Source organism: Balaenoptera acutorostrata, chromosome 12 (genome assembly GCF_949987535.1).
Source record: "Balaenoptera acutorostrata chromosome 12, mBalAcu1.1, whole genome shotgun sequence".
NCBI lineage: Eukaryota > Metazoa > Chordata > Mammalia > Artiodactyla > Balaenopteridae > Balaenoptera > Balaenoptera acutorostrata.
In genome coordinates this window covers 66,984,301-67,009,288 of record NC_080075.1, presented here as the reverse complement: position 1 = coordinate 67,009,288, position 24,988 = coordinate 66,984,301, and the positions used below count along the sequence as shown (strand labels likewise).

The 24,988-nt window shown below is 37.9% G+C and overlaps 1 protein-coding gene across 1 annotated transcript; it reads right to left on the bottom strand.

The window, feature by feature from the left end:
* Window positions 1-927: 927 nt before the first annotated feature.
* FAM98A (family with sequence similarity 98 member A) lies at window positions 928-16,519 on the bottom strand. Its single transcript, XM_007191408.2, has 8 exons — window positions 16,360-16,519; window positions 12,899-13,047; window positions 10,623-10,757; window positions 6,888-7,072; window positions 5,777-5,857; window positions 5,100-5,216; window positions 2,846-3,013; window positions 928-2,750 (listed from the first exon to the last, which is right to left on the bottom strand). Exons 1-8 carry the CDS (start codon window positions 16,410-16,412, stop codon window positions 2,070-2,072), a joined length of 1,569 nt encoding a protein of 522 aa, XP_007191470.1. The 5' UTR covers window positions 16,413-16,519; the 3' UTR covers window positions 928-2,069.
* Window positions 16,520-24,988: the final 8,469 nt, after the last annotated feature.

The window sequence follows — 24,988 nt, the reverse complement described above, 5'->3', positions numbered from 1 at the left end:
ATCACATATGAAAAGTAATTCACTAACCATAAAAATAAATCAAAATTATATGTGTCAAAAGAATGAAACATATTCATTAAGTATACTGTGGAGTCTGAGGCTAGAAAACAGATTAAAGCAAATGCTAAGGTATGTGTTAAAACATTCTAAGATATCATTTTAAGATATGAAACCTTGACAATTTTATTTCTAACAGAAAACTCCTATACATACTAAACATATTTAACAGCATAAAGCAAAGAGACGAACACTTAACAACTTTCAAGACAGAACTTAAAATCTTTAATGATAAGTAAAAGTATGTTAAATTGTCTTCAAGTTTGAACATTTTAGAATGGTAAATGCCAGTCAAAAAATCTAATAAACAGGTAAAATTAACAAAATGATCAAGGCTTTTTAAAATGGTTTCAGCAATCAAAAGAATGTGCTTATCTCAACAGCAAACAGAACTATTTTTAATGGTAAGCCATGAGTTGATTCTTTACTCTAAAAAGCCCAATTTAGTAGGAAAAGGACATACTATTTCTTTTTACAAACATATATTTATATTTTCAATTCACTTCATTCAAAATGTTGCTCATTCTTAGGAAGAATGGAGAAACAAATAAACAAAAAAGCCCCTAAAAGATCAGGGCCATTAATGGATCTTTGCCTGACACACTGTGCAGCAACAGCTACACCTAGGGGCCAGGGATAAGTAGTGAAGTTTTCCAGCTATAAAGTTATAATAAAAGGTAAATTTGGAAATAGCTATTTTTCAGCTTACTTAAGGTTCTAGAGTAAGGGTTATCTTTTACTACAAATTATGTTTCAAGGAAACACTTGAGAATCTTTGGGGAACAAAGGCCTTAGTTCAGAAGCTTGAAGCAAGCATCCTGAATAATTCAGTTTAAAAAAGTGGCTAAAATAAAACTCAAACCAGAGAGAGAACATACAAATACTTTATTGCTCACCTTTCACACAAAGCACACCTCCAGCCATTTTCTTTCACAGCTTGACAATATTTACGTGTACAAAAACCCAGCAAGAAGCGTCATGTAGATTTCAGTAAAGGTGACTGTCAAACATCAACGCAGCCAGGCTTTTGTTTTCTGCAGCAATAATAAAGGGCCTCCTGCTCTAAGCAAAAATCTGTCCTCTTACTTGGTAGTGCATTTTTTCCATTACAAAAAAAGTCTCCTGCCCAAAGCAAACTAACTTGTATTTGCTGAGCCAGTGGTATTAACTCGTGCATAAAACAAATTTCAGTTTGCTGTTTCTTCTAGCAGATTTCAAGTAAAAATAAGGTTGAAGGAGGAACTTGTTTTGAATGGATGCAGGTCAGTTTGAATTGCTATACTTAACTAAATGCCTACGTGTACTATAGGTTCACAACTTAGTTTGCTTTTATAATCTTTACGGATTTTGGCCGTGTTCAAGATTTTCAGAGTTGAGCATATGGTACAGTATTCCATCGAAAGGATAAGGCTACTGAATGTGCTATCTGCAGAAGAGCTCATTTAATAGGAACTGACCTCGAAGTTCTATCATGAAGCAAATGTTGCATAACCTCTCAGAATAAGAAGCCAATCAGGGCAGAACTGTGCTTGGAAAATAGGCATTAGAATACTTTAAGGAAAATACATATAAATGGATTGTTAATATGAGGAAGGTTTCCTAGTTGTAAATCTAAAAAAATCTAGGAGAATCCTCATTTTTCAAAACTGCATATTGAAAACATGAAAACTACTTATTCAAGTAATTTTGTTCAGAAAAATATGCATGTTCTGACTGTGGAATTAGTCTACTGGTCAATTAAAGGCAATTTTAATTACCTTTTAAGAAATTCTTCATACAAAGGAGAGATACTGTATGTGTTTCTCAAATAAACAGCATTATGTAAGTCCATTAAAAAAAAAAAAAAAACCCAAAATGAACAGTATTGTATGAAGACCTACAAATGCTTATGCCAAGCAGGAATCTGCCTGTCACCTGTGGTCTCACATTAACTCAAAATCAATGCTGGATTCAGGATTCTGAAACTAAGTTTCTATTACTTGAGCTCTAGCAAAATGTAAGGTTCTGTAGCCTCAACTAGTATAATGTCTGCCCTGTCCAAATCCAGAATGGTTATACTGATAACCTCCATGCTGGAAGTGCTGTTCAAATTGTCCCCCCTGGTGATAATTCTGGCTCCCTCTTCCTCCCCAACCTCCTCCCTGGCCTGCGCGTCCACCACCTCGGCCTCCGCGACCACCTCTCCCTCCGCGACCACTGCCTCGATCACCGTGATGCCCTCCATCTTGGTATCTATTGTCCTGCTGATATCCACCACCCTGGTATCCACTTCCTGTATATGTAGATGTTTGGAAGCCACCATAACCACCACCCTGGTAGCCACCACTGTGGCCACCATGATAGCCACCCGGCTGGAAACCGGAATCTCGATAACTACCATCTTGGTAGCCACCTCCCCCTCCACTCCCTCCATCTGTCCAGCCTCCCTGATGCTTATTTCCTCTTCCTCCCCCTCGGCCACCGTGGTCGTAGCCACCGCGGTCGTAGCCACCACGTCCGCCTCTCCCTCCTCCTTGTTCGTGACCTCCTCGTCCTCCATATGAGGAATGTTCATAACCACCTCTCCCTGCTCCGCGGCCTCCTGCTGGCTGCTGGGGGCCATCTTGCCTTTTCTGCCATGGTGGCATCTCCGGGGGTGGAGGTTCAATTTCATTGGGCCTACCTCCTCTGTCAGGAACCCTGCCCATCAACACCTATGGGATAAGAAAGACATTTAAAATTTTGAATTACTTTATTTTATAAACAGAAATAAATGTATCTGAAAGAAAACTAAAGGTACTCTCATCACCTTATTGATGGCACAGGCAGTCTTTTCTCTTATAGAGCCACTGCTTGTCCTTAAAATCTTTGACAAGTCTTGTCTTGCGGCCAAAAGGTGGGCAACAGAAATAGTACTTTTAGGAGATAAGACTGAGCGTTTTGGCTGGTAAACCTTCGCTAATTTTTCTGTCTGACTCTGTGAAAGAAAGTGTTCAAAGACAAATGTCAATTTTCAAGATGACATAGAAACATTGATATTAAATAAGATTTCCAAAATTTCTGATGATAATATTTACTAGGCTCCAGATGAGAGAAAAAGTTACATACTCACCATTGCTCCTATCTAGTGAAGAACTAACTTAAGAGTACAGCTGAGATAAAGCCCCTTTACCCCCGTGTCCCCAAGGCATGATGGAGGGAGGGGGATATGGGGGTAAAAGGGCTTCCCTTTAGGACTGTGGGACAAAAAGCTTCCCCATGCCATTGGTCTCAGATCAAACACCTTCATTTTATCTATTTAAATATAAGAATGGAAACCCATTTCAACAATTTTGCTTTTTAAATTTTCGCATCTGCTTACTATGAGATAAAAAAATGTTACCCGTGACTAATTTGAACTAATTATGTTAACATGATACATATTTCTTGCAAAAGTGATCCCCCATGTAATACTTTCCTCTATCATAAATAATTAAGAAAAAGAGTCTACTTTAACCATTTAGTAGAAGTACATTTAATGCATGTGTAACATAAGACCACAAAAGATGAATGAACAAAGGATATAAAGAGCAAGTTAGGGCTTTCCTGGTGGCGCAGTGGTTAAGAATCTGCCTGCTAATGCAGGGCACACGGGCTCGAGCCCTGGTCTGGGAAGATCCCACATGCCACAGAGCAACTAAGCCCGTGAGCCACAACTACTGAGCCTGCGCTCTAGAGCCTGCGAGCCACAACTCCTGAGCCCGCGTGCCTACAGCCCACGCTCTGCAACGAGAAGCCACCCCAATGAGAAGCCCGCGCGCTGCAACGAAGAGTAGCCCCCGCTCGCCGCAACTAGAGAAAAGCCCGCGCGCAGCAACAAAGACCCAACACAGCCAAAAACAAATAAATAAATAAATAAATTTATTAAAAAACAAACAAACAAAACCCCAGAACTGTAGTGTTAATGCCTTGGGTCAATACACACCCATCAATCATTACGTGCTTTTCAAGCTGAGAGTTGCAGGTTTTTGTTTTTGAAGTATATGTATTATGCCGAGAGTAAAATGACTGTTTTTATCAAAGACAACTTAAGAAAGGACTGGTATTTCCTCAACAGTCCCAGAAGAGAATAGTTTATTCCTCATGTTACTACTGACTCACTGTGAGATCTTAGCAAAACCTTCCATTTACCTGGCTCTCCACTTTAGTTGCAAAATAAGGGGAGTTAAGACTGATCTCTAAAACCCCTTTCCAACACTAAGATACTGTAACTCAAATATCTACCCCATCAATTTAGCAGCTAAACAGGACTATGCTATGGTTTAAAGATTTTAGGTGAAACTAATGTATTAGGAAGATAACTGGAGAACTAAACTAAAGAAAAACATTTTCTCAGTCAATTAAAATTCAGAGAAAAATCTACTTTTAAAAATGAATGCACTATTAACGGAACATCGAATACTAACATATTTGGACCAACCTCCACATAAGTTCAAGAATTAGTTCCATTTCAGGGTTCTAAGAAGGTCAAATTAATCAATTGCGCCAATTAATTACCACTTACTGATAAAATAGTAGATATTTAATAAATACCTGTTGAATGACCAAGACCTTTACCTGGATTATCTTATTTAAGCTGAAATAAAACAAAGTCTTACAGATTTTCCAATTCTCTATAAATGGATCATAATATTTGGTCCTCCAAAACCAGTGTTTCTAATTTAATTAATTTATTTAAACAGCAAGTTAAATTGCTAGCTTAAAGTATAGTAAACAAATAATTGTAAAATTTATTATTTTTAGTAATTTTCAGATACTCTCTCCTTTTCTCCCACAAATGGGAACTCCCAGTAGGGTTTATAACATATAGCTTTGTTGGAAAATATTAAAAAATTGAAAAATAAATGTTTTTATTATTGCTGAATGGCTGAAAGAATTGCTACTCAGTAACTCACTAAAGAAAAACTCCTATGTGTGTCTCCTATGTATCTCTTTTATAGTCTCCACTGTATCTAAACTGTGCTAGGAATGTTTAAGGATCATGTCTATAAATACTCTGCTCTTTTAAGTGATATAATGTGTACCTTAGCTCTGTCAGACCAGCCAAAAGACTGGACAGTGACATCCAAACGTTTTATTAGCAGCTTTCTCCGAACTTCATATTCATTGGCTACGGCTTGGTTAATTGCTTCTATCTTTTCCTGAAACAAAATTAAGAAGACCAGTTAGAATTTAAATCTGCTTGACCCCCTATTCCAAAAGGGCAGAAACTGTATCTGTTTTATTCACAACTGAATCCCCAGCACTCAGCACAAAATGAATTAGGTTATTTAATAAATAGAATAAGAAGTACTAATAAACTAATGAAATGATAGGCATAACAATACTGTCTCAAAACATAATAAAGAATATGTAAAGTACAAAATTCTCATTTAGTTTTCCTATAATTCACTGTGTGAAGAAGCTCAGCCCAGTGAAGTGTTTGGCTTGAAGGCAACCCATTTGGCAATTAGAAACATGCATCATACTGAACTTCAATTTAATCAGCTGTGTGAAATATTTACAAACATGAAAGAAGTGCTTCTAATCTTACATAAATAAAATTAGTTTGGATAAATCTTAGGATTAACAAAAATGATTCTAAGAATGTCCACCTAGGAAACTACACATTAGAAAATATAACTTCAAAAACACAAACATATTTATCCTGAGATAGGTAGATGGCTCCTTACAAAGTTTACTCAGGATGATTACTACTCACCCAGTGGGCCGGTCCCATTGGCTTCTTCAATAAAGGCTTTCCCACATGATTAGGTGGAACTTTTGCTAATGTTTCCTTTAACTGACACAAAAACATAAATGAATAAACAAATCTAAAAGTAAAACACACATCCTCCTCATCTTCCCAATTCCCATCATATCTTGCCATCAAAAGAAGATTCCTGACAGAGGCAAAGGTGGAGGATGTTTTGAAATGTACAAGACCCACACGATAAAGACACTCACTTGACCCACTCCTCACGTGTCTATGGAAGCATGAGTCCTTCACTGCACCTAGAACAGTGCCTGACAACAGTGGGCATTCAATGTGTATTTGCTGAATGAATGAATGAACACACAGAAAAATATGGACTATGGATACACTGCTGCTCCCCTGTAGAGTTCAGCCAAATTTGTGCATCATGGCGTCCATCTATCCCACAATGCAAATGTACCAATTCTTAGAGTCCAGCAGATATGCATATAGAGACTAACTCCGCTATAACAAATATCATTCTCTTCTGTTCATTAATTTTTAATTAAAATTGCTTGTTCCTAATCTATTATATAAAAACTCATAACTGTTGATAACATGTGGTATAAAATAATTCTGACTTATTTTCACATACTAGATTATATTAGCAGTCAACACATCTAGTTTGCCAGTTGAAACATGTAAGACTCGAAGTGACTGGATTAAAATCCCAAACATTTACATCCTTTTCTGTCCAGTCAATGGGGAGAATGGTGGTAACATTTAATGATAAGGACCTTAAAATTAATTGCATCAAAGTTCAATGATAAAATAACTTTTTTAAACGGATGCAAGTCCTAATTCTTTTTACATTATTTCTAGTTTATTTCAGTTTATAAATCAAAGTGCAAAGTTTCCTTTTTGAAAAAGAAACATGCTAACATGTTAAAAAAAAAAAAACAGTAAAATACCAATTTCTCTTGAAGGTATCTAGGACTTAAAACCCAAAACTTATTTAGTAACAATCACTTAATAATATGCACATTAGGTTCCCATTAAGAGAAATTAACTTGCTTCATTTCAAACAACTGTAGGACTATGCCTTTAATACACTACAATCTGGTACTAAAGGTCTTACTTTTTTTTCAATCCCGCTGAAGAATTGGAACATAGTTATATTGGCTGGAGGTTTGGACATTCCTAGAGCAATACATATGCCTTTCAACTCTTGAAAGACCTCACTACCGCCTCCTTCTTGAGCTTTTTTTGGAGGAGTATTCACACAGAGCATTCTGGCAGCTTCTAGTTCTGAGATGAGGTATGCTGAAGTAAACAAAATAAGATTTCAAAATGAGATACAGCTACAATTAATAGTCATAAGTCTGGAGTCACAACTCTATAGACCTAATGATATGTAACTTTTAAAGCTGCAAGAATGGATAAAAACAAGAAAGGAAAACAATTTTTACCTGCACATGATGTAACATATAAACTGGTTCTGTAATTCAGTATTTAACCAATATATGTTTAAAGCCTGATTTAAAAGCAAGCAATTCTTCTTTGAAATCAAAGGATCAAGGTAGATCACATCTTAAAATGTGGATTCTTGCATTTCACTATTAAGGAACCTCCAGAACAGGGGCTGGCATCTGTTAACAAATTTGCAAAAGGTGGCAGGCGGCCAATTTTCAGCAACAGTTAAAAAGTTATATTATTATTATTTTTTTACTTCTCACAACTGATACACACCAGTGATGCAACTATCCTGTCCTCTTACCTTCCAAAACTCAGGTAGTCTGTTTAAGACCAGAGTGAAAGAACATTTTTAAGTAGTCAAAGTCTTCACTTACAAGAGAAGGGGGAAACGACTAAATTTCCAAACATTCCTTTTTCATGGTCTCCAGTAGCCTAAGGTCACCCTCCAGCTGTTCACAGAAAACCCTCTTCCATCTATATTCTTCTCAATATTCCCTTTCCTCCTATGTTCCTCATTCTCACCCCCTCCCCTGGGGAAAAAAAAAAGACCCAAAACTTTCTAATCATTTCTGGACAGAGTCCTTTCGTATCAATATCATCCCTTTGTGTGTTGATTTCAGGCAGGTATAATGAGGGCTGCAATCTGCTTCAGGTAATTCAGTTGAAGGTATAAATATTCAATCTTATTACTTTAACCTTCCCAAGGACATTTAACTTGTTATAAAAGATGTTTAATAATCATTTGGATCTCAGGATTTCAGGTTATGTGACAAAGTGAGACCCTTCTGACAATGTTAGGAAGATAGCTTTGGAAAAAGACATTTTCTGGGCTCTTAAGCCCTATTATAAGTATAAAAGAATGATCAGCTTGAATATCTCATTTCCTACACCCAAGGTGTAATGTGAGAAGTACAGCGGTCATAATTTTGGCAGATCATTTCTGAAAAGCTGCCAAATCCTATTCTAGAATAAACACAGCTAAGTTTCTGGAAAGGTCTTCTAAATGGGTTTGATAAAATCTTAACATGTTCCATATACCAAACTGTATGAGTTAAAAGATCGAAACAGTAAAACCCCAATGTCATGAAAATAATCAACTGATTTTGCAAATAAGGTTTTATTGGAACACTGCCACACTCTGATTCATTTACATATCATCTACGGCCGCTTACATGCTACAACAGCAGGGTTAAGTAGCTGTGACAGAGACCTTATGGCCCAGGAAACTGAAAATACTTACTATCTGGCCATTTAAGAAAAAGTTTGCCAACCCTTGCTCTAGAAAATCATATATTATATGATTTAATAAACTGGTCTCTAAATTTGGGACAACATAGCTCAGGCATTCACAAAATTAGTTTACCAACACAATTACTGTTGAAAAACATTAACTGTAACTGATGTGTTCTAAGTACCAGGAAAGGCACTGTAGGTACTGTACATAACAAACAAAAAAGATCTCTACACTCTAGTTAGGAATAAAGAATATATGCATCAAAGATATCTGACTAATTATACCTAAGGGAAATATCCTAACAACCACAAAGGCCAATGAACAGCCACAACAGTTCTTAACCCGATACATGAGAGTTTTTCAGCCACTACAGACTATTAGAGAATAGACTATTCTATTTTACTAACAATTCTAATGTGGTTGGTTTATTTTCCCCCTCAGAATGCAATGTATTAAAAGATTCAAATCAGTAAGGTAAGGGTGCTGGAAGAAGCAAGTAAAATTATAGCATCGAGATGTGACAACTGGTACTTGGAAAGATGAGAAATATTTACACAGCGCGAAAAGAGAATGAGTATATGTACATAAATGCATACTAGCATGAGAGAGAATACAAACTAGGGAATATTTTCGAAAAGGCAAAGAGCAGAAGCAAAGATAAAGAGAAGGAAGGGAGCAGTGTGTATGTATGAAGAATTCGAAGAGCAGAGTAACCTTTAGTTGATATAGTCATTTAGTTGAGGAGCAAATAGTTGTATATTCTTGAAAAGCTTTTGAGGGGTGATAGCACATTAAAATATAATTATGACCCTGAGTCCCAAATAATAATGTTCAGGACACTCGCTTAAGAAACAGGAAAGAGTTAAATGCATTTTTAAATATTTATATTCCAAGTGGTTTTTATAAGTATCAGTACCAAAAAGACCAAACTCTGAGCTCTTTGGAAGAATTAGCTATTCAGGGTCATTACTGAGCTTTCCACACAGCTGTTGTCTTCCTATGTAAGATAACATATTCTAAGTGCCAAATATCAGGTATTGGAAAGGAAAAGCAGTGCTACCAAGGAAGATTCAGTGAGTAGACTGTGGCTGAGCCAGTTATTGAAATTATACAATTTGAAGGATAATGAATGCATGCATAAGAACTATATGCAGCAATATCAATATCTAAAGCAATATCTAACGTTATGTGTCTATCCCCTGCACCCATACCCACCTAGTAACAATCATTTGACAAAGGGGAAATTAAGAAAGTGATTTTGGAATACCTTAGTTCCTAAGTATAATGGCTGTGAACACACTTTTTTTTTTTTCTTTGACTGAACCTTCAAAATTGGAGTTGCATCACTTTTCAGAAGCCAAAGTTCAGTTGTAAAGACGAACATTTAAAAGATCCTCTGAATGGCGTTTGTCATAATAAGAACTGTAATATTCAGTTAACCAAAGTTTCCTCTAAGCGTGTGTCAGAATGCTACAAAAATTCTGAGTTTAAGACTACTGGTGGTGTTTATTGGAGAGTTTATACAAGGCAATAAAATTTGTGAGTCTACTTACTGTTTCTCAGGGTGAAGAGAGAAACAGTAGTTAGTATATTTAAAAAACATGGAAGGAGAGAATTTTTCCTAAAAATTTACTTCCCAGAATGATCAGTAAGTACAGGAACAATCCAAATAGTATTCCAGAAATGTTTACATTGTAATTTGACATCTTTACAAACAAAACCAAAATCCCCAAACAATTACCCAGCCACAAAGAAATATCAACAAAATACTTTAAATAATTACATTTACCATTTACTGCACCTAGAATGGTTACTGTCCTCAAATAAATTAATTTTAAAAAAATCTTCATTATTCCCACAATATCTTCCTAGTTAACTTTAAAATGTGTTTCTAGTCTAGAACACTGAGGTGTGGTGATCACACACTTGCATAACCCTCCAGCACTACCTCTGGTCATGTTAGGTGAAGCACAGCAGGCTGAGCGCCACACCAAATTCAAATCATAAAAGAGTAGCAATTACAAAACGACACTGCTACCAGCGCATGGACCCATCATTAGCTTCTTAGTTAGAAACTTAACAAAGTTTTCTTTACACCCATTTATTAGCCATGGAAAACATAAATAAAAAAGAATGACTACATTCTAGTAGCCATGAACTTACTGAGCAAAAGGAGGCAGTTCTTCTGAATGAGAAGGCGCTTGGTCACATCCCCAGATGTCAGTGAAAGATATGGACAGTTCATCTCCCCTAGTAGCCCACTCACCTCAAGCTGGAATTCTTCAGCTTCACTTGGGCCTTTTAAGAATTAAAATAATCTTATTTAATAAAAATTATTGTTTTCCCCATTGGCATAGTAATTATATATAAATTGAAAATTTTAAAAGTATTCTCCTAACACAAGTTCCTGTCTCTTCTAATTCATTCTTTCTCACACCACTGCCAATGTGCTTTCTTAAACAGTTTTCATTAGGTTATTGCCTTGTTTGAGAACCTTTAATGGCTTCCTAATTTCTACCTCATCCAATCTAATTTTTTGTTTGCCTTTAAAGATTCTTCATAGCCTCTCTGCTTGCCCTTCCCAGTGTATTGTTAGGAGTAGTTCCTACTACATGTATATAGTAGTTACCTACAACCTCCACAAACATTCCCTCTATTTGTGCCAGGCCAGTCTCCTCACAGTCCCAGGAATGGTCAGTCTCATTTCTACTTGCGTGTCTTCACTTAAGTGACTCCTGGTGATTGATATGCCCTCTACTCTCTCCTCCTCTATCAAACCCCACCTATCCATCAAAGCCCAGTGGTCTTGCTCCTTGAAGAAACCTTCCCCAGGGCCTGCTACACTCACTGATTTCCTTCCCCTGTGAACCACAAAGTGAAGTATTTAACTACTGTTCTCATCTCCAGTTGTTTCAGTTGTGCCTAAAATTCCCAGGTAGACTATATTTGAAGATGGCGAACATGATTTGTGTTTCTGTTTTCTCATAACGTGTCAAGTATAGCGCTTACTGGGTGAACCAAGGCAAAGCAATGTTCTTTCTTCTTTACTATTTTGATAGTTCTCTAACCAATATCACAAAGGGGTAAAATTTAACTAACAAACTTTGAGAGTCACTTGATTTGAGTCCATTTTCTCACCTATAAAATGGGAAGAATGTATTATCAATGTTTTGCAAGCTGTGTTCCGTGAACTTCAGTTCCAAAGAACTCCGTTAGAGGCAGCCGGGGAGGAGACAGCTGTGCTCAAAGTAGTCCCTCTCAACTTCAACTAAAACAGCCACTTTTTACCTGTTTTATATTGACTTCTATAAGATGTTTTCATTTGAACAACAGGGCTCCTGGTTATAAACAGTTAACACCGTATAGGTGTTTTCAAGGGCACCTACAATCTCTGAAATGTTAGGTCAAGAGGCAGCGTGAAGAACACTGGCTCCCAAACTTGACTGCTGGGGACTGAAGCACTTACTGGTTGTGTGACCTCAGGCAATGTACTTAACCTTTGTATAAAAGAGTAATAAAAGCTGCCTGGTAGGGTTGCCCTGAGGTTTAAATGAGTTAACACTAGTAAAGTGCTTAGAATATGGCTAGTGCTCAGTAAGTGTAAGCTGCTGCTACTACTGTTACACTATACTCTCCTTAATAATTAGAATTGGATGCCACTGATGTATACACATTAAATATACTAAATATGCAAGAGTGAGCTCTTTGAAATGGGATTCTGTGGGGGAAAAAAATGGGATTATGTGTATAGTTCTCCATAAGGGTGGATTAGCAGGTGGGCATTTTTCTTTATCTCCTGTTATGGGTTTACCTATGATAGGAGGGAACCAGGTTGTGGAGCATCAGATTCCAAGCTTTTGCCTCTTTCACAGCATCAAAACTAGTGCTAAAGCAGTTAACAAAATTGGCAAATGTAAAACAGCTCTCAACACCATAAATCTGATGGTGCTGGATCTAGTTTTGATGAATCTAGTGATACATTCCTATGACACAGACAGCTTCTTATTAAAGTATTCTTTCTCCCTATGTATAACAGAATTGGAATGCATTCACTTTACATGCTATATGTACTGGAATTTGGTAGTCCTCAGAGAAAAACACCCCAATTTCTAGTTCTAGCCACCAATTTAAGATCTCACAAGTTGTTACAAAGAATGAAAAGTTCATATATACTTGTCTCCATTTTTCTGTGTCTCAGTAATAGGGTCTTTTCAACTTCCACAAATTTTTAACAGTTGTATGACTACATTCCAGTTTTTCAACTTCAGAATCACCTTATCTCTAAAAACAATGGAGGAGAAAAAAGCATTTGGTTTCTTTACAAAATTTTTTTTATATTTACAAAGAACTTGAAATTTCAGCTGTAGTACTGATAACGTTCACTTGACAATACAAACTTTATTTTTACATTTTGCACCTAAAACTGAATGTTTACTTACTGTTAGTTGCTTGCACATTTTCGTCTAGTTTACAGAGCACTCTTAATTCAGACACCAACCAAGCACAGAGTTTGGTAAACTCAGGGGAACTGGCTCCAGCAGAGACTGCCTGAGACAGAGCGCCATCTTCTAACAATGGACCCTTGTAACTGGTGAGTAAGAAATTATACTTCAGAAGAATATAAAATCACATCTAATACATTACAGGTACAATGTATTTACATTTTTATTTGTATAATTAAGCAATGGTTTAATAAAGATAAATTACAATGACCAGTCTCTAAACTTGCAAATATAAATAAACTAAACCATTAGAAAAAACAAGCTAATCCCCTCAAAGTATGTGAATATTGAATAGAATCACATGTACTAAATTATGTCAACCTCTGTACGTTTACTGAGAGCTCTTATTGTACAAAGGTTTACTTTCTTGCTTTAATTGAATTAGTATTAAAACTAGATTATAAGTGATAACTAGTTATACTATAGTTGACTATTTCAGAAATAAAACTTAGGTTATATTTTCTAGAAATTTTTCCAGAAATTAATTAGATTTGGTTTTTAATGACCTTCTTTAAAAGCAAAAGCTTTCCAATTATTCATTTATTTCCCCCTTCTATATTTAATGATATTTAATGATAGTTAAGATTAGTAAGACTTACTAGTACCAGAGAAATGTGAAGATTAATTTAATAATTGCTGGTGAGTTGATGTTTAGGTGAAATGGTGCAACTGAATCCCAATCCTTTGTAAGTGATTCAAATGTAATTTTAAAAAATTATTAAATGTTCAAACATTCATAAAAGACAATAGTAACAATGAACCTCAATCCAGAAAGTAGCTAGAATTAAAAATTTTATCATTCTCAAGGTAATTTTAAAATACATATTCTTCAGAAGGTTATTTTATCTTCTTTTAAATGTAATATTGATAAAAGCACTTATTAAATATGATACATTATATGCTTAAGATAACTCGATATTTAGAGGTATAGAGATGTTAGAGAAATGATAACAGTCAATCCTTCTAAAATATAATTATATGTTTATATATTTAATGGGACAGAAGAAATCTCACACAAAAAATGAGATTATATATAGCCTGGCATCTAGATTCAAAACCACATATTATTAGACAGTGAAATAAAAAAACTAGGCCTAGAAATTTCTCCTTGTGTTACACATTTAAACTTTATTAATATATTCTACAAGTAATTACTGAATTCCTACTGTGTACCAGGTTAAAAATAAATGGTCGGGCTTCCCTGGTGGCGCAGTGGTTGAGAATCTGCCTGCTAATGCAGGGGACACGGGTTCGAGCCCTGGCCTGGGAAGATCCCACATGCCGCAGAGCGGCTGGGCCCGTGAGCCACAACTGCTGAGCCTGCGCGTCTGGAGCCTGTGCTCCGCAACGAGAGAGGCCCGCGCATCGCGATGAAGAGTGGCCCCCGCTTGCCACAACTGGAGAAAGCCCTCGCACAGAAACGAAGACCCAACACAGCCAAAATCAATCAATCAATCAATCAATCAAACATACGCATCTGATTCAAGATCGTCATTAAAAAAAAAAATAAATAAATAAATAAATAAATAAATGGTCATTTATTTCTAATATTTCACAGTAAATCCTTGAAAAGTACATGTCATTCAATTAAGGCTAAATTTTAATGACTGAATGCCACCAAACTAGGCAGTTATGGGTTAAAATGTATAGTCAAGTTTTCAGACTATCCATGGTTTACATAACAACCCATCTCCATGATTTATTTAACTGGAGTTATTATAGTAACAATGACTTTTATAGTACCCAAAAGAAGAAAAACATAGTTAACAGAGAATAAAAGAACAATAATGGGAAGAAATGGCATCCATCACCAATTGTTAAGGGACCTCTATCCATGCAGAATTTAAATTCTGCATTACATTTAAATACAGTTTACCTCCATCCTCCCTCTACTCCTCCTTCAAGATTAATCTTAAGTGTCACTTCTTCTAGGAAGCTTAGGACTGGTTTCCTTTCCCAGTTTTCCTTCCCCATTTCCTTTCCTTTTCCTGGCCCTCCTCAGTTCTCCTCACAGCATATTTTCACAGTGTGAACTTCTCTTCTACCTCACTCTGTACCGTTAAGTGCTCAGATCAACCCTGTCAACGGAACAAGTGTTCATCAAAAATGTTTACTGAATGGTTTCATGTGTGAAACTTAGCAATTTAGTCTGAGAGGACCACCAAAAAGACACCATTTTGCTGAATGTGACTTCTACTTAGGCTCTCATCAAAGAAACAAACCGCCTAAAGTCCAGAATAGTCATGACAATTAAGAGCAAGTTCCAAAGAAAAGAACAATGATAATTCATGTTGACAAAAAAAGATGATAAGCACTACCATTTCCTTTCATAAAAATCTGCGCCAGGACAAGTTACTTAAACGGGCAGATTTTGGGAACCCAAGGTATCCTTTCCTGAAGAAGACAGGTTTCCCCCAAAGGTTTCCACGGTACGGAAAAACCTCGGGGAAGGTTTTGATAAGGGACTTGTTACTTTACAAATATGGTTACCTAAATCTGTTTTTCTTTTCTTTCTTTCCTTTTTTTTTTTTTGATATCGTACCTGTAGGCAAATATTTAATCATACAGTTTGTTTCTGGAACCACATTTAGCCCAAGAAATTCTAAGTTCTCAAGTTTTAACAGAGTACACTGATCTGGGTGACCCAGTGAGATAAGAATCCCTATTTCCAGCTTCTGGATACTGATAAATTATGGTTGAGTTAACTGTCACGAGGAGAGACAAAATGCACAACAAATATGCAGGGACTTGGTGGGTGAAGATGCCCCTAAGGGTAAGGGCTAACGGTGGCTCAATGAAGGAGTGTCAGAGTCAAGGGAAACTGCCAGTGGTTCCCAGGAAGGTGGTGACAGGTTAAGTGCACAAGTGAGCTGGCGGGCGGAACGTATGCAGCGCACGGACTTGTGGCTGAGGGCAGCCTGGGCACATGCATACATGACTGGGCAAAGCAGATTTTTTTGAGAGTAGGGGGATGGGGTAGGAGTAGGGGCTCAAGACAGGAGCAGGAAGTTTGGAGAACAAGTAGGAAAAGAGAGAATCAACTTTGGCAACCTCCAGAGTGAGGGGGTAGGGCAGGAGAATGAGGCGCAAGGAGAGGAGCTCGCGGAGCGTGGTGGCGAGAACCAAAACCCAGACAATGACACGCATGACTGACAAACGCTACGGGTAACTCGGCTGCAGGAAGCACAGGGCAGGCCTAGGGTGTCGCAGCTGGAGGGCCCCGACCCGGCAGGGCAGGCAGTGGACGTGGCATTGGGGTCCCGGAGCTACAGGGAGGCGACAGTCAGGAGCCACGGGGTGCGGCGTGGAGAGGCAGGTGTCTCTGACTGGGGCGGAGGAGGAGTTCCCGGGGCGCCAGCAGCGTGGGGTTTGGGAGACCCGTGCCCTGGCAGTCTTACCCGAGATCTTCCAACGACTCCAAGATGTCAGTCTCCATGAGGTCACACTCCATGCTACTGTGGTATTCAAATTTCCGAGTCGTCAGGCTCCCCTCTTCGCCGGTAACGCGTAAACTCGCGCATGCGCTGCCTCCCCGGAACTTCCAAATCGACAGCTGGCGCCTCAGGCCCTGCACTGCGCATGCCTGGAGCGTGCGCAAGAAACTTGGTTCCGCCTGCCGTCCGGCTCCAGCCAGCTAACGGGTGGCCCGGAGACACCGTTTGCACATGCGTATTACTGAATAGTGAAGCTAGCGGCCCAAAGAAGGGCAGGAGGACTGGCTGCGTGGCAGCTGGGCGTGGGGACTAGGCGAGTCGGGGAACGCTCTAACTTCTCCTAATTGGGTGTACGCATGTGCGAATCTTGGGGCGAGGCGGGCGGGGTAGGATCGTCGTGGGTGGGGAGGGTCTTAAGACTTGGGTGGGTGCTGGCTGTGAAACTGAGTCTTGGGAGCTCTGTCACCCGAGTGGGTGTCTGCAGCCTGCTGGCGTGTTCTAGCTTTAGCTGTGGGTTATGGAGAAAGGGGAAATTCGTGCGCTCCGGTCTTCCCTAGCACAGGGGTAGACGGGCCAAAAGCGGAAAATGGCCGATAACATGCCATTGTATTTCCTTGTGGCTGTAGTAGCTGTATTTCAGGGTTAGGGAGGAGTCAACTTTCCCTTGACACGAATGTACTCATGAAGTTGTTTCATTCCCTCCGTTTACATTCTTTACTTTGCACCTTAAGCCCTTCCCAGACACTAAGCATCTTATTTTAAAGGGGGAACGGAGGTAAGAGGAGGTTTTCACTCCGTATCAATCTCAAATAGAATAGATTTAAATTCACGCAGTTTAAAGGGTAAATAAATTTTTGTTGTACCGTTGTTGATTTGGCATTATTTGGCAGGGTGTGACACTTGGTTCACGATGGGTTGTGGTTTCTTTGCAGTTACTGGCTGGTTATGTGCTTAGAAATTATTGAAAAAATGAGAAAAATTGTTTTCAAAGTGATGGCATATTTAGAAAATTATATTTAACTATAAATTGGTATACGCTGCACTATGTAGGCATTTTTTAAAGAGTTTTCACATTGATACCAGTAGATTTAATTTTGTAGTTCTCATTTTCGTGTCTAATGGATAAATGCTCCCTATCCTTAATAGTATCTTTTTAAATTCCTTATTTTGCGCCATCTGGAGTGGGGGGAAGGAATTAACATTTATTATGTACCTAGTGTGTGCTTGACATAGTATTACTTCCTTGATCAACATTATTTTATGCAAGCACCATAAGGCTGTGTAAGTATTACTCCCATTTTGCAGATGAGGACACTAAGGGCTCAGTGGCTTAATGGTCTGCAAAAATGGTAAGGCCAATAAGGACCTGGCTCTTGAGACTGAGGTATCTCTAAATCCGTATTTCTTCTTATCTGACTAGTCAAATAAGGATTTATAAGCAGGATATGAAAAGATAGGAATATCTGGCTAGTTGAAGAAACAACTTATTCAACTTATTATGCTTGTATATCTTGTGTATAATTACCTTACAATAAAAATGGAATAATTATTCTCATAGGGTTGTTGAAGGTGCTAAACAAAAAGTAATTCTTAGTGCAAAATCAATTTGGGGGGGGGGAAGTTTTCATTCTTGACTCACTTTTCATTGTAAGTTATAACACATAGTATTTGTGAGTGAACAAACGATGACTCCCCTAAATATATTATTCTTCTCTACCTAATGCAAATTGTTAGAGTAAATGGAGGGTAGCCAACACAAAGTGTTTTTTTTTATTATTTAAAATAATTCTATAAAGGACTTAACTGCAATGAAATCAATGCTTTTAAAAGTAAATATTGCCATCATTTCTATAGGATCTAGTAGGAATCATTTGCATTTTGTTTTGAAATTGTTTTTTTTTTTGTATTGTAACCTGGATATCTAAAGACCTTATTCAAGCTGAATTATATGAAAAAACTCTGATCTGGGAGTTAGGAACCCTGGTTTTTGCCTCAGTTCAATATAAGAACGAGTTTTCTAACAGAGTTGTCTAAAGTCCATCAGATTATCTTTGAGAGATGAGTTTTCTGTTTAGAAGGTGTTCAACTAGAAATAATGAATAATCTTAGTTTACAGTCCAGCCTTTCCAAATACTCTTGTAAAGAGTAAAGAGAAAACATTTTATACTTGTGAAAAAAAAGTAATGGAGAAAATTGAAATGAAAACTGATTTTAGTTTTCAGAGGAACATCTTTTTATGTCATAACCTTAAAGATGATTATAGGCAAAGTTTTGAATTATGTAGTAGTTAAATTTTTATGCAGCTGAGATTCTTAAGAAAGTTACTTCTAAAATTCATAGAAGGGTAATTTTTATAATGGCAAGTAAGTCGGTACAAACTTGAATATAAGATTTGTCATTTGTCATAAAATGGTTTCTCAAAGTTGATTAAACAGGCACCTAAAATAAATAATTTTTTCCTCAATTAAAAGAGTCTGAAAAAATATATAGGGACTCCCCTGGTGGCGCAGTGGTTAAGACTCCATGCTCCCAATGCAGGGGACCCAGGTTCGATCCCTGGTCAGGGAACTAGATCCCACATGCATGCCGCAACTAAGAGTTCACATGCCACAACTAAGGAGCCTGCAACTAAGACCCAGTGCAACCAAAATAAATAATTAAATAAATATTAAAAAATATATATAGCACTTTCCAGTTTTAATGAATTTGCCCTTAGAATGACTCTCCAACAAGGAGAAAGTAAGAAAGACCCTAGATTTGCTCATGTTGCTCATGAAATTAAAGTTTGTGTATGCTACTAAAGTCCTTTTCAGCTTGCACAGTGAAAACAGTACTTTTTCCTCCCTAAATATTAGCATGTAGAATTAATCTTGTAGGGTCTCAAATACTCTTATAGGCATGCCTCGGAGAGGTTGCAGGTTTGGTTCCAGACCATGGCAATAAAGTGGATATTACAGTAAAGAGATTCACATGAATCTTTTGGTTTCCCAGTGCATATAAAATGTATGTTTACACTATACTGTAGTCTATAAAGTGTGCAATAGCATTATACCTTAATTTAAAAATACTTTATTGCTAAAAAATGCTAACCATCATCTGAGCATTCAGCAAGTCATAATCTTTTTGTTGGTGGAGGGTCTTGCCTTGATGTTGATGGCTGCTGACTAATCAGGGTGGTGGTTGCTGAAGGTTGGGGACCTGTGGCAATTTCTTAAAATAAGACAACAAAAAAGTTTGCCGCATCAATTGAATCTTCCTTTCACAAATGATTTCTCTGTAGCATGTAATGCTGTTTGATAGCATTTTACCCACGGCAGAACTTCTTTCAAACCTGGAGTCTATTGTTTCCAACCCTGTCATTGCTTTATCAACTAAGTTTATGTAATATTCTAAATCGTTTGTTGTCATTTCAACTATCTTCACAGTCTTTACCAGGAGTAGATTCCATCTCAAGAAAACACTTTGCTCATCCATCAGAAGCAACTCCTCATCTGTTAAAGTTTTATCATGAGATTGTAGCAATTCAGTCACATCTTTGGGCATCACTTCGAATTCTAGTTCTCTTGCTATTTCCACCACATCTGCAATTACTTCCTCCACTGAAGTCTCGAACCCCTTGAAAGTCATCCATGAGGGTTGGAATCAACTTCCTCCAAACTCCTATTCATGTTGATATTTTGACCTCTTGCCATGAGCCACAAATGTTCTTCATGGCATCTAGAAGGGTGAATCCTTTTCAGGATGTTTTCACTGTACTTTGCTCAGATCCACCAGAGGACTTACTACCTAAGGCAGCTACAGCCTTACAAAAATGTATTTCTTCAATAATAAGACTTGAAAGTTGAAATTACTCCTTGATCTATGGGCTGCAGAATGGATGTTGTGTTTGCAGGTATAAAAACAACATTCATCTTATTGTACATCTCCATCAGAGTTCTTGGGTGACCAAGTTCATTATCAGTGAGCAGTAATATTTGGAAAGGAATCTTTTTTTTTTTTTTTTCTGAGCAGTAGGTCTCAACAGTGGGCTTAAAATATTTAGTAAACCATGTTGTAAGCAAATGTACTGACATCCAGGCTTTGTAATTCCATTGATAGAGCACAGGCAAAGTAGATTTAGCAAAATACTTAAGGGCCCTAGGATTTTTAGAATGGTAAAAGAGCATTGGCTTCATTTTAAGTCACCAGCTACCTTAATCACTAACAAGAGAGTCAGCCTGTCCTTTGAAGCTTTAAAGCCAGGCATTGACTTCTCCCTAGCTATAAAAGTCTTCTGGCATCTTCTTCCAGTAGAAGGCTGTTTCCTCTACATTGAAAATCTGTTGTTTATGGTAGCTACCTTCATGAATTATCTTACCTAGATCTCTGGATAACTTGCTGCAGCTTCTACATCATCACTTGCTGCTTCACCTTGCACTTTAACATCATAGAGATGGCTTTTTTCCTTAAAACTCATGAACCAACCTCTGCTCGCTTCAAACTTTTCTTATGTCCCTTCCTCACAGAATTGAAGAGAGTTAAGGCCTTGCTCTGCATTAGGCTTTAATTTAAGGAAGTGTTGTGGCTGGTGTGATCTAACCAGATCACTAAAACTTTCTCCATATCAGCAATGAGGCTGTCTTACTTTCTTATCATTCGTGTGTTCACTGAAGTAGCACTTTTAATTTCCTTCAAGAACTTTCCCTTTGCATTCACAACTTGGCTGACTCTTTGACACACGTGGCCTAACTTATGGCCTCTCTCAGCTTTAGACATGCCTTCCTCACTAAATTTAATCATTTCTAGCTTTTGATTTAAAGTGAGAGGTGTGTGACTCTTCCTTTCATTTGAACACTTAGAGACCACTGAAGGATTATTAACTGGCCTACTTTAAATATAGTTGTGTCTCAGGGAATAGGGAGGCCTGAGGAGGGAGAGAGACAGGGAAGAGCTGGTCAGTGGGGCAGTCAGAACATACACAACATTTATTAAATTAGCCATCTCATATGAGCACAGTTTGTGGTAACTCAAAACAATTACAATCAAAGATCACTGATCACAGATCACCTTAACAAATATAATAATAATGAAAAATTTGAAGTATTGCAGCAATTACCAAAATGTGACACAGAGACACAAAGTAAGCAAATGCTGTTGGGAAAATGGTGCTGGTAGACTTGCTTGAGGCAGGGTTGCCACAAACCTTCAATTTATAAAAACGTGAAGCACAATAAAGTGAAGCACAATAGAATGAGGTATGCCTGTTCACTAATAAAGAATGCTTTTTTTCAAATCATGCCTCTGGCTGTGATAGTATACTTTCTAAGCCCTGGCAATTTTTGAAAAATATTACAAAGTTTGAGAATAATGTCTATATTTAAATTGAGGAAGATATAGATATCTATATATACATAGATATAAATCATATAGATGTGGTTATAGATATGTACAGACATAAACAGGTCTTTCCAGAATAAAAGCTCCAAACTTGATTTTTGTTCTTTCCCAAAATGTCTTCAGCCTAGCTGCCATGTTCTGCCAACCCATGAATTAGGCACATAGTGAACCACACAGACACTGGTCTAATTTGGATGCAGTAAGAGTTTATTAAACTCTAGCCCAGAAGTGATAAACTAGCATCCATATCGGGCCAGGAGTTGTGTGGGGTTTTGGCCTAAATAATAACTTGAAGAATTTTGAGTCATTATTTAAAAGTTTGGAGATATTATCTAAAAATCTGAATTTCTGGGTTTTCTTGAAAACATAAATCAGATGACTTGGCAGCACCAGGTCCTTCATGCCCAACAAGGCAGCTGTTGGCTTGGGTTGAGAAGGCTGCCTCTTTTAGATGGGACATGAATCTACTCATTCTTTGTGGTTTCTGGATCCTATCACTCGCACAATATATCATATGCACGTACACCCAGCAATTTACTTTCTCCCCTGAGGGTTTGAGAAGTTCAGTTTTATTCTTTTACTTCTTAATCATGTTGACCACTTCTCTTACCCTGTCTCTCATAGGGGTCTCCTTCTTCCTCCTCTGCCCATTCTAGTATAGGGGAAGAAAATTTTTTCCTGTACCCTCTTAGGTTCATGAATGGGGCCTACAAATTAAACTGACAAAGACAGATTAACAGGAGAAAAGGCACACAAATTTTTATTGATGTTGTTATTATTATATATACATATTTTAAAAATTTATTCATTTATTTCTTTATTTTTGGCTGCATTGTCTTTGTTGCTGCACATGGGCTTTCTCGAGTTGCGGCAAGCGGGGGCTACTCTTGGTTGCGGTGTGCGGGCTTCTCTTGTTGCGCAGCACAGGCTCTAGGTGCGTGGGCTCAGTAGTTGTGGCTAACAGGCTTAGTTGCTCCGCGGCATGTGGGATCTTCCTGGACCAGGGCTCGAACCCGTGTGCCCTGCATTGGCAGGCGGATTCTTAACCACTGCACCACCAGGGAAGTCCCTGTTGTTATTATTATTAATGCTCATGGTGCTTCAGAGAAATAAAGTGAAAACCCCAAAGAGATGGTTAGACTTCAGAGTTTATATACCACTTTAGTGAAGAGCGATACATTGTGACAAAGGGAAGGGAGGTTGAGTTTCTAGGGGGGATAAATTGTGGGAAGGTACATGTATGGGGAAAGTAATGGAAGATCAGCATTATTTTAGTAAGGTTTATTTGTGTAGATTCATTCCACAACTTTCTTTCTTCTTCATGGCCATAAAACTCCCCCAGAGTGGAGATTTATGACACTCCTAGTTTCTTAGAAGTTTCTGCTTTTAGTCATTTAATGGAAGCTCTGCTAAGACTTCTTTCTGCATCTGTTGATTCTCAATTGACTTCAGCTCAAAATAATTTATATGCCTGTCAACTGAAAAAATTGCACAACCTAAAAGTTGAGACCTATGTTTTATTCAGCGGACTTGCTGAGGACTTAAGCCCCAGAGACAGCCTCTCAGAAGGCTCTGAGGGACTGCTCTAAAGAAGAAAGGGAGGAGCCAGGGTATATAGGAGTTTTTGCAATAGAAACCAGGTAGTCAGCACATCAAAAGATTACTGTTAATTAAAGAAAAAACACACATCTCAAGTTTATGAATTTAGTGCTTTTCTATGTATGAGAAGATGCAAGAGTCTGGGCTTGATGAAATTACTCCTTTGATATGCACCTCAACTATCTAGGGCCAGTATCCTGTTCTTTTCCATCCTGAATCCCCTCAGGGTGTACCACGGGGGCAGCCGCAGGGGCTGATGGTCACTACATCCTTTGTTTGCTGATATGGCAGGTGGCATTCTTTGTCTACATGCCAAACTCTCATTATTTTGGGGTGGCACATTCTGATCTCCTTCACTGGTCATATAGAACGTCTGCTCTTCACTTAACACATCTTGCCATGCTACATCTCTATACTGTGTATAAGTTGTTTCTTCTGCCTGAAATCCCCTTTCCCTCATTCTCTGTTTGACAGATTCTTCCTGCCAATCTTTAAGACTCAGTCTGGGGGAAGCCTTCTCTGACTGTTTTAGGCACTCATTCTCTGCCTTCCAAAGCTTCCTTAGCACTTTGTCCCAGGTAACATTCCTGCTCCAGGCAAGTGCACAGATGCTCTTTGGTCTCTCTGTTGCTTAGTTTACTTTCTACCCTGCCCTCAAGGCTGAGCTCAGCTTCACTGTGCCACAGAGGTGTTCCTTGACTGTACCAGTTAAAATTAATTTTCCTCTTCTGGATTTCTAAGGTAGTGTGCCTAGCTTGACTATCATAACCATCTGGAGGACTTAAATGGGCCCTGGGCCTCATCCTGAGCCCTGCCTCTGATAAGTCTTAGGTTAGTATTTCTGGGGTTGGGTTTAGGAATCCATTTTTCTTGAAACCACATCAGATGGTTTCATAATTAGTCCTTGATAATTTAACATTTCTTAATGTTATATTTTTATGTTGCTTATTTAATATGTTCTGATCTTTTCTATCCAGTTGCTATACAGCCATGCACCTCCTACATATTTCTTAGTACACTGATGCACACACAATAGGCATGAAAAATGTAGATTAGTTGATTGACAAGAAAATTTTCCCTTTCTCATGACCAGACTTCGCTTTCTTCTGAAAGAATAAAGTGATTCTTTGCAGGGAATAAATAAGTATACAACAATGAATTATGCTCTGAGCTCTTGGATCATCCTGGAACTCAGTCAATGCCTATTTAAAACTAGGCTATTCTGGTAGGACGATTTGTTCTCTACTGACTTAGATTGTTATTAGCAACTTTGTCTTTCATCCTAGTGTAGTGATCCATTATCATGTGGGGGGTTAGAATCCTCAAGGAGACTTTTCAAGCTCTCCCTTCCCTGCATAAGAGTTCTCACGAGAATAGCAGCATTGTGATGAGAAATACTAGTGATTGGGAGTGTGCTGTGAACAAAACAGGGCGAAAGCAGGATAAAGGCTATAAATCACTGTCCTAGGGAGAGCTTGTCAATATGGCATTATGATTAGATTAGTGAACTTGAGGCTGATTTTGAATGTCCTCAGCAAATCTTAGCTCCCAGTTCTTAATAACAGTTATATACTTAATTTCTTTATTGTCACAATAGGATCATTGTTTATAAACACAG